Source organism: Gossypium arboreum, chromosome 10, assembly GCF_025698485.1.
Source record: "Gossypium arboreum isolate Shixiya-1 chromosome 10, ASM2569848v2, whole genome shotgun sequence".
Taxonomy (NCBI): Eukaryota; Viridiplantae; Streptophyta; class Magnoliopsida; order Malvales; family Malvaceae; genus Gossypium; species Gossypium arboreum.
In genome coordinates, this window is record NC_069079.1 from 121,004,259 (window position 1) to 121,014,529 (window position 10,271).

General features: G+C 28.5%; 1 protein-coding gene and 1 long non-coding RNA gene across 2 annotated transcripts; both read right to left on the bottom strand.

Annotated features, from left to right (window-relative positions):
* Window positions 1-1,413: 1,413 nt before the first annotated feature.
* Window positions 1,414-2,516, bottom strand: LOC128282540 (uncharacterized). Its single transcript, XR_008272843.1, has 2 exons — window positions 2,205-2,516; window positions 1,414-1,796 (listed from the first exon to the last, which is right to left on the bottom strand). It is a non-coding gene; the product is annotated as an uncharacterized LOC128282540 (long non-coding RNA).
* Window positions 2,517-2,646: 130 nt separating this feature from the next.
* Window positions 2,647-3,534, bottom strand: LOC108487424 (ribosomal protein S1, mitochondrial-like). Its single transcript, XM_017791767.2, has one exon. The coding sequence runs from the start codon at window positions 3,437-3,439 to the stop codon at window positions 2,813-2,815; it is 627 nt and encodes a 208-aa protein (XP_017647256.2). The 5' UTR covers window positions 3,440-3,534; the 3' UTR covers window positions 2,647-2,812.
* Between the last annotated feature and the right edge of the window lie 6,737 nt (window positions 3,535-10,271).

Below are 10,271 nucleotides of genomic sequence, written 5' to 3' on the forward strand. Positions count from 1 at the left end.
GTCTATTTTACCTAAATAATCCAAAAAGTTAATTATTTATAAAAATAATTTAAGTTAAAAATAATCATCTAAATTACTTAAAATAATCCACATAAAATATATTAAAAATAATTTTTAGGTTATATGGTCACTAAATAACTGATACCATTGTATTATTTTATAAATCGTATGATATTAATACTCATTTTATACTAATATTTAAAAAAAATAAGATATGGACATCAAATGACGTATACCACTTTTGGGGAATAAAAATATATCTTTTTGAGTTTTGGCCATTTACCGACACCAATTTTTTATTTGATTAAAAAGTTACAGCTGGCACCACTATAATTTTTTTTCTATATTATATGCTGAACCATGTGAAAATAATATGCTAAATTTGGCTACAATAATATAAGGCAAAAGCATCTAACCAATTATTGTTTATCAAGGTAAACTATTAAAAAGTTTTAGTTACTTAATTTATCGTATTATAACATTTTAGTCACTGAGCATTAATTATCATTAACGGTGTAACAGTAAGCTAACATAGCGCGTTAAATATCATTTTAAACGAAAATTTTACGTTAAATTATACAATTGGTCCTTTTTTTCGTTTTGAGCAATTTAATTTTTTTTTTTTAGGTTAAAAGAGATGAAGAATGGAGGAAAATAGAGGAAGAAGTAAAAGAGAATGGAAAATAACAGAAAGTTAAAAGAATATAAAAGAAAAAAATTAAATTACTTAAAACGAAAAAATATGGAAACTAATTGTATAATTTTAACCTAAAAACTTTATTTGAAATGATGATTAAACGTGTCACATCAGCTTACTGTTACATAGGTAACGGCAATTAATGGCTCGGTGACTAAAATGTTACAATACGTTAACGTAAGTGATTAAAATGTAATATTTTAAAAATATGTCACTAAAATGTAACCTAAAGAAAACAAAAATAACTACTTTGATAATTTACCCAAATTTAATTTAACATTAGTACAATTGCTTTAAACAAATTCGATTCCTAATCATACATGAATCTAATTTGGTATTAAAATTTTATTTTTATTACTTACCTCCAAAATATGCTGATTTTTTATTTACTATTACGTGTTTAATTTTTACCATATAACTACTTGGCCATCATTGACTTAATGACGAGTATTATTTTATAGATATGGGAATTTCATCCTCAATTATTTAAATAAAATCGCTCTAAATATAAGAAAAGAATATGATGTATTTTGTTCTCCCAAGAAATTAAAATTTTGGTTTTAAAGGCAAATGGAGCCTCATCCCAGCAAAGCTAACAGGTTGAAGCCAAGTTCAGTTGAAAGCTTTGTCATCTCAAGTAAAAGCATATATATATATATATATATATATATATGACAAACTTCATTTTTTCTTAAACCTTACAACGCAGCCAAGCATTAGGCTCAATTCTCAGAGATATCAGAAGTTTAGGAAGAAATAATCTGTATATGTGCAAAACATGATAAGATGATGGCAAGCAAAAGACCCTCACTCAAACTCATAGAAAATTAAAGTGGAACTCTTGGCATTAATCTAAGACATGTCCGATGAATTCATCACCTACTATGCTAAATAATCACATGTCAACTGTTATTTAGAGAAACAAACCAGCAAATGTCCAGGACTGAACATATCACACATTGACCATATCACAAGCGCATCACCAATTCCTGCATTCCCACCATCAAACGTCAAAGTATGCCACAAGTAAATTATATCTCCTTTGCCTCTTTGTATTGTTTCTTCAAAAACTTTTTTCAGCTATTGGTAAAAATGAAACCTATTTAAAAGAGAAACTTAACAGTCAAAAATTACAAACTCTAAAGTCGATACTATTATACTTGAAGAGACCATAACAAAAGCAAAAACAGATCTTCTTAGTCATGGGACATGTTCTTTTCTCATTTAAACACAAATAATGTGAAGCGAGGGTTGAAGGTAAAACAGAGTAAGCAAATTCACCTTCAAACCATCCCCAAACACCCCCAAATCACCAATTTCCAAAACAAAAACTTATTAACAGGATAAAGTAAAGCATTTGCTCCCTTTCACAGTACTCGGTTATTCTCTCATACCTTCCAAGTTCCATCACATATCAATAAGAAATTTCAAGACAAGAAATTGGCTACTAAGACTCCAGCTAACAGTCAATCATTGAACATCATACCATACACCAAATTAAGAATACCTTCCTAGTTCCTGCCAGTGCCATGCTGCAACATGATTGAAAACCAAACCCAAGGTTTTTTATGGCGTCAGGTATTGCATTTAGCAACAGTTTCTTTCACCAAATTTCCCTCCTCTAACTAAACCAGCTTGATAAGTGCAATTCCAATCTAGTACTTCGAAAACTTACGCAGAAACATCTTTATGTAGATTGGCTGCTCCTAAGAATCCTGTAAAGTTAGACTATAATATCTAGCAAGTTGACTTAGCTATCTTGTGTGGCATCCATACACACATTCAGTGATGTATCATATAAATTAGATCATTGAACAAAGAATATATTACCAGTAATTGGTCTGAGTGGATATCTGCATTAGCTATAGCAGATCCCTGCTTCTTCCTACTTGATGTAGAGCAAATTAAATGATCTTAAGATAAACATTCAAGAAAAAGAGCAATGAAAATCCCAGTCAAAACCATTCAAATCTCAAATTTCAATAATCTAAGTCTCGAGTATTTCTCAAAGTATCAAAAGTAATTATTTTTAAAGCCAGTTAAAACAACATAGGCATTCAAAAGACACGTCTTATAACCCTAACAAAAACCTGAAACCCTAGGTCTAATTTCCAATTACTTAGAACACCACAAGACTCCTCTTTTGGGGTCAATGCGTTCAATGGTGAATCGATCTTTATCTGAATCCCTGACCATTTTTCTCCCAAAACGACTGTACGGAAGAAAAGCAACGTAGCCTGCTATGGCTACTGAATAACCACCTCTCACTTTATCAATAAAAAAGCCCTTGACCTTCGAATTGTTTCGCCAATGCTTATTCAATTCTTGCCAAACTAGGGTTTGCCTGAACCTCCGTGGATTAAGAAGAGTCGGCTCGCCGGCGACCACGTCCAGTGATCTCGATCCCAACAAATCGTTAAACCTAACGGCAGCTCGCTCTTTGGCGATCGATTCACCGCTCACTAAATCGACGAAGAATCTCTCCAAAAACCGCTTTCTCACCAGTGATTCACCGCCGCCCACTCCTTTATCGAAGAATCCCACCTTATCCTCAAATCGATTGATTGCCGATCCGGTTAATGTGGTCTCGTCTTGGGTACAAATCCTAGGGCTCCCAATCCCTGCATCAACCAACAACGTTTGTTCCCTTAAGCGTAAAACTTCAGCTTTAATGGCTTGTCCACTACATAACAACATGCTGGAATTAGATTTTGGAAACAAGCGACTCATATACGTGCTCATCTTTGAGGGTTCTTTTCTTTTCTGTTCTTTTTTTTGAATTTCCAGGGATGGGCTTTGTTTGCTAGGGCTAGTGCGTGGAACCTATACTTGGGGTAACATTTAGTTTTAAGGGTTAATTCCATTATACGTCCCCAAAATTATGGTTTTGATTCTAATTTAGTCTTCAAACTTTAAAATATTTTAATTAAGTCTTTAAAGTATTAACCGAGGTTTTCAAAACCAAACCGGTGGTCAAACTGATTAGACCACTAATTTTCGATTTGACTGATTCATCTAATTTGATTAAAAATTTCATTAAATATAAAAAATAGTGAAAATTGATTCAGTCAATACATTTGGGTGAAAAATCCCCAAATCCCTTAGTTCGTTCTATTTAATTTTACATTATGGGAAATTTGGTTATGCCGAAATACTCTGGTCTTCAATCAGAGTAGACCCTTAGTTAGAGTGTTTTGTTCAAGGGTGCTAGGAAATGCTTACGAACAGCAAAGAGTTTTTCAACTTTGTCCTAGTCTCCTGGAAACTCCCACGTAATGGATGGTTTAAACTCGATAATCCGAGTAAAGCGGATGTCGGTGCCCTCATTCAGGGTCACAATGGTTCTTCCTTTGCTCTAATGTTGTTTACATCTTTGCTTCAAGATGATGCGTAGGGGATAGTTATTTTATAAAACAGTAGGTTCTTGCTTGGCATGAGAGGCAATAAATATCGAAATTCAAGACATAAAAGAGCAACAAACCTGGTCAATTGTGCTACTACCAGAGGGTAAGCATCCCATTGGCTGCATATGGATCTATAAAATCAAGACACATGCTACTGGCAATGCTAGAATGTTTAGTGACAGGAGGGAAGTGTAGACAATATGGTAACATTCTCCCATGGCAAACATGATATCTTTTAAGGTATTCTTAGCATTATTGGCAGCAATTCGTGATTGGCACCTCACCCAGTTGGACCTTAAAATGCATTCCTTAAAGGATCACTGGATGAAGAAGTCTATATGGATTTACCTCAAGGCAACAAAGAATGGCTTGTCATTACCATAATGGTTCAATACCTTTCATAATGTTGTTATATACGGTTTTCAACAATCTATCTTTGAACCTACTTTGTTTACATATGACACTGGTCATGACTTTGTGGCACTACTCTTGTTTGTCGACAATATACTGATTGCTTGCATGGATCTCAATTTGCTTGCAAATGTATTGCATTCCCACAAACACTTCAATTTAAAGCATATGGTCCTTTGAAACCATCTTTCCTTTGATGGATTAATTTTTTTTTTTAATAATCTCATTATAAGTTTGAATTATATATGTTATTTTTGACACAATGCTTAGAACTACTTATAATCCCTCCCTAACTCATAAATAGAAAGATAATGCGCTTCAACATATTCAAACCTACATCCTCCTACATTGACAACATTATCTATGTCAATTAAACTAAAACACAACCGGCAGATAAAACATTTTATTTAACCTAGAGAACAATGAGACTAGCTTTCCCTTAAAAAATCTCATTTAAATATTTTTTTTAAGTAAAATACCAATTGGGCTATCATCTTTTATAAATTATTTTAGGATAAAACAATATTTACTCCTTTTAACTTTGTAACTTTTTCTTAGTCTCTAAATATTTTTATTTGTGATAATCTTAAAATTTGACAACATTTTTCAATTTTAGTTCATGTTGTACCACATTATCACCTAAAATATTATAAATTTTTATTAAAAAATTTAGGTGATGACACGACACAATCTCATAATGCCATATCATACCAATGACCAAATTTAAGGGTGAGAGTTCGACCGAATCTAGTAAATAAATATTGAGCTTATGAGATTTATTTTACCATCCTAACTCGATTTGAATTTTTTTTCGAATCGAGTCAAGTAAAATAAAATTCGAGTCGAATCAAATCAAATCTAGTGAAATTGTCCGAGTTAAATTAAAAAATTAAACATTTCAAATTGAAATCTTGTTACACTATAAGTCATTTCATGTTTGAGCACATAAATTTGAAACTATATATATTTGAAATTTTTTCAAAACAAAAAAAAATTTAGATACTTTATGTCCCAAAATTATTATTTTAGAAAATTTTTAAAATTTTAACTTTCTTTATATATTCTTTAAATTTTTTAAAAAATATTATAATTTTTAAAAATATAAATTTTGGAATTTTTATAAATATTTTTAAATTTACAAATTATTTTGAATTTTTGAAAATTATTTTAAATTATTTTATAATTTTTATTGAAAGAGACTAATTTAATTTTTTTCTAATTCTGGCTTGCTGACTTATTCACCATGGAATCAATTATTATTATACATATAATTCAGAGTTAGAGGTGATCATCGACTGGGCTAGATAAAATTTTAGGCCCGTTTCTAGGCTTGAGCCCGACCCAGCACGAAATATGGGCCAGAAAATTTGTCCAAACCCGGCCCAAAGTAAAATTGAGAAGTCTAAGCCCGGCCTAGCTCATATTAAATTTTTTTAGCTTATTTCATTAAATAAAAAATAAAAATATAATAAGTCAAGTACATTTAAAAACATAAAACAAATATTAAAACAAGAAATAAATAAAAATGAGACTAAAATAATTCTTAAAATAATACACAAATTAAAAATATAATAAAAAGTGGTTATATTAAAATTGAAAATAAAAAAGTAAATATGATTTAAAATAAAAAATTATTTAGTATATAATTCGGGCCCGACCCAAAAGCGTTTTACCTAAGGCCTGGCCCATTTTCTAAACGGACCTTTTTTTTTGCTCAAACCTTTATTTCAGGCCTATATTTTTACCCGAACCCTCCCATTTTTCGAACGGGCCTTCGGGCCGGGCCGAATAGCCCAACCCATGATCACCTCTAATTCAGATGTGCCTTGGCATCTGAAAAGAAGAAAACTATTCAAATTAGTTTTTCTTAAATAATTGAAATTTTAAATTGCACGTTGGCTCCCTCTAAAAATGAATTTTTTTTTGTCTAATCCCTTTAAAAATGATGAAACCATAAATTAATAAATGATAAAAATATATTTTGATTCTAGAAGAGAATTCACACATTTATACATAATGAAACTGGAACATGAGATCTCAAAGTTCTCATAGCCAAAGCCTAACTAACTAAATTATTGTAAACATTAAATTGAATAACTATTAACTCTAACTAACTAACTAATTAGAATAGATTTGAAAAAAAAACTCACACATTTACGTTGAATGAGACCTAATTAGAACATGAGATATCAAACTTTCACCGTGAAGACCTATAATCAATTATTTTTGTTTGTATGTTTAAACATCTCAATTAATATTTTCATTTTAATGAGAATTCTTCCAATAAAGAAATGTTTAGTCAAAACTTTAATATTAGGCTGATTGAGTATTAACTCGAATGGCATCGAAATTATTGCCAGTGTAAGAGGACATAGGTTCAAATGCGCTAAAGTTTATTATCCTCCTGTTTAAAAGTTGGGGAGGGACTATGGATAGTTTTAGATATTATATCAAAAATAACAAATACAATAAAAACTTATAATAAAATTAATATAAGGCATAAATTATTTTCCTTGAACTAATTTTGAGATTCCTTAAACTACTTGATGGTGGTTGATTGGGAAATAGACAAATGAGTAAGTTGTTTTTATTTGCTTTGTTTCTACTTATTGATGGTGGGTTTTAATCATTGTCACTGCTGCAATACATTGTAGCAAAATTTTACTTCCTTTAGAATTTAGATAAACAAAGATTTACTTATTAAAATATATATATATATAGGAAGGTGAGTCTTCCTTTTCACTTACCTAATGAAACATGTAATAAATTTAATTTTTAAAATAATAATTATATTTTTATCACTAATTAATTATATCCTTTATAATCTAAAATAATATTTTTCCCAAGTCATTGTCCAAAATACTTAATTTTCATAAAGTTTCATTTAATCAACTCATTCTCTTAATAACATGTATTTGTTTTTTCTTCCTTCATTCTTTGTAATGAAGTGAGTATCCCCATGTGGGGTTATTGGTTTATTAGATTAAGTCCACCATATCCTTCTAGTGTCACACTCACTAATAACCTAAGGCATGGCCAAAATAAAAGTAGTGTAAATATTTACTTCTGGGAAAGCTTTGAATCTTTAAATATGTTTAAATATATTGAAAATATTTATAGGTTCACACGTAAAATAGTTTCTAATTCAAGAATAGTAGAGAAGATTGTTCGATAGAAAGTTAGGATTGATTTAGTCGTCTCGTATAAAATACATATATATTTCGATAAAAATTTATTGTTATAGATATCAAACAGCTCGATTTAAAAAAAAAATAACTTTCATTGTATCTGAAAATACAATTTTCTAAACTAATTTTTTTAACAAAGGAATGATTTAGTCATTAGATAGATTTATTCTTATATTACTGTGACAACGAGCCATTGGAGAATACCTCTAATATTGCTACATTTTAAGAACGTGTCATTTTGATCTTAATAAAAAGACAATCATTACGGTATGGTTAGAATTTTGAAGTTCAAAAAACTTAAATATATAGCAGTATAAAATGTAGAGGATGAATGTTTTAGGTTTTCTATGAAAAACTACCAAATTCAATACGCTATTTATAAGTTTTAGAATTAGAGTTATGTTAGGATTTTCTTTAAATTCCTGTTTCTCTTTCAAATAATCAGTTAAATATTATGATCAATTTTTTTAAAATTTATGCAATAAACTCGACACTTTTCGTTGAAATATTATTTACATCCGTTAAAAATTAAGTTATATTATTAAATTTTAAATTTTAATATTCCACGTGAGTTTCTGAGATGCTTTAATCATTTCAAAATAATTGTCCTAATTTCAAGGGACATGAAAATTTTGGTAACTCAATTAACAACATTAAACTTGATATTTATGAGTATCAAAATAACGTTGAAAAAAACATTCTAAGAAAGAGCTTTTCCTTAAGCATATTTTGATAAATAAATAAAAATTAAATTTCAAATACAAAAACTATTGTTTGTGTCTGTAATAATTGAACATAAAATTCTATCACATCAATAATGGTGTTAATAATAGAGATGTTTATAGATTGATTCGGGCCATTCTTATGCTCGGTATTAATGACATGTATAATTGTCCAAGCTCAACTTAAAATATAAGTCTAAAATTTTATCCAAATTTACTTATATTTTTTAATAGCTAACTTAAACCCGTTTAGACGAGCCATTTTTTAAATAAGTATACATACCTTTTACTACCATTGTTTTGTATTAATTTTTTGAAAGAATTTAACATATTTTTAATATTATATTATAGCATATTATATTTAGGAAAAATATTTTTATAAGTAGGATCAAAGGGATTAACAAGTGTTCAATATTGGTAAAGTAAAATATTAAAAAATAAACATTTAAAAATTAAAGACACATGATAATTTTTAACACTACTTGTGGAATAAAAAAGCACTACCAAGTGTACCAAATACTAACCCTTATATTTAATTTTCATAAGATATAGATCATATAATATATAAAATAAAAAATAACATATAATAAACTTAAAACAATAGCAATTAAATTGTCAGATTTTTAGGTTTAATATTTTGTCTAAACCTTCTCAAATTTCAAGAGGATATTCTTGCTTGGACGAATAATTTAACCTGTGAACAGGTTTAGTCAATAGTTTATAAAAAGTTAAATTATGTTTGTAGTCCCTATATGCAAAAGTTATGGATTTAGTTTCTATACTTTAATTTGGTCAAATTTAGTCATTGTATTTTATAATTTTAGTCCCTGTACTTTTCAATTTTTGAAAATTTAATCTTGACCCAAATAGTAGCAATTAAATCCTTTTGATTAAATTCAATTAATAATCTTATATTGTACATACAATTGTATATTTAGTTCATGTTCTCCAACTCGATCATTATAAGCCCCTATGGTTTTTGAATTTTGAAATTTCAATCTTGACACAAATGACAATCGTTAATCTATTAACTGAAATTTTTAATGACTAATATGTGAAAATAATAAGTTAACATAACATTACACATATGATAACATGTTTTCCATATCAGATTTTGAAAATAGCAGAACTTAACTTAATGAATTTAATAATTATCTTTTGGCTATGACTGAAAATTTAAAATTTGAAAAGTACAATGACTAAATCAATAATTTTTATAAAGTATAAGGATTACTAACAAAATTTAAACCTTTATGAAAATTATGCGAAATCAAAATTCACACAGAAAATCAAAGTATTCATATTAAAAATTATGTTTAATAGATATTAAAAATAAATTATATAAATGATAATATTTCAAATAAAAATAAAAATTAAATACACATATGTCCGAATCTTACACTTCAAATTGCCTTTTAATGCTATTTTTATACTTCTTGATGTGATAAAGTTTCTAGATTTTGATGACTTAGATTAGAGCAAAAATGTGTTAATAAATTTTGGTATTTTTATTAAAATTGATGAATTTATTAGATATTTAAGTCTAACTCCACTTAATTTACTAAAGTATTCAATTTAATGCAATATTAAATTATAAATATAAGACTTTGTCTTTTAGTACACTAATCAAGGGCTTAGCTTATTGACCAAACAAATAAAATATCAAGGGATTAGCTAGGGACAGGTACTTTGGCACTACTTAGTTAAATGGGAAAATAACATCTTTAGTTCCTCCCATTAATTAATAATTTAATTTAAGCCTTTTGAGAACAAATTCGACCCAATAAAATTTTATAAATTTTAACTTCACCCTTGATACTAATTAAAAAATGGAAGCCCTAATTTGACT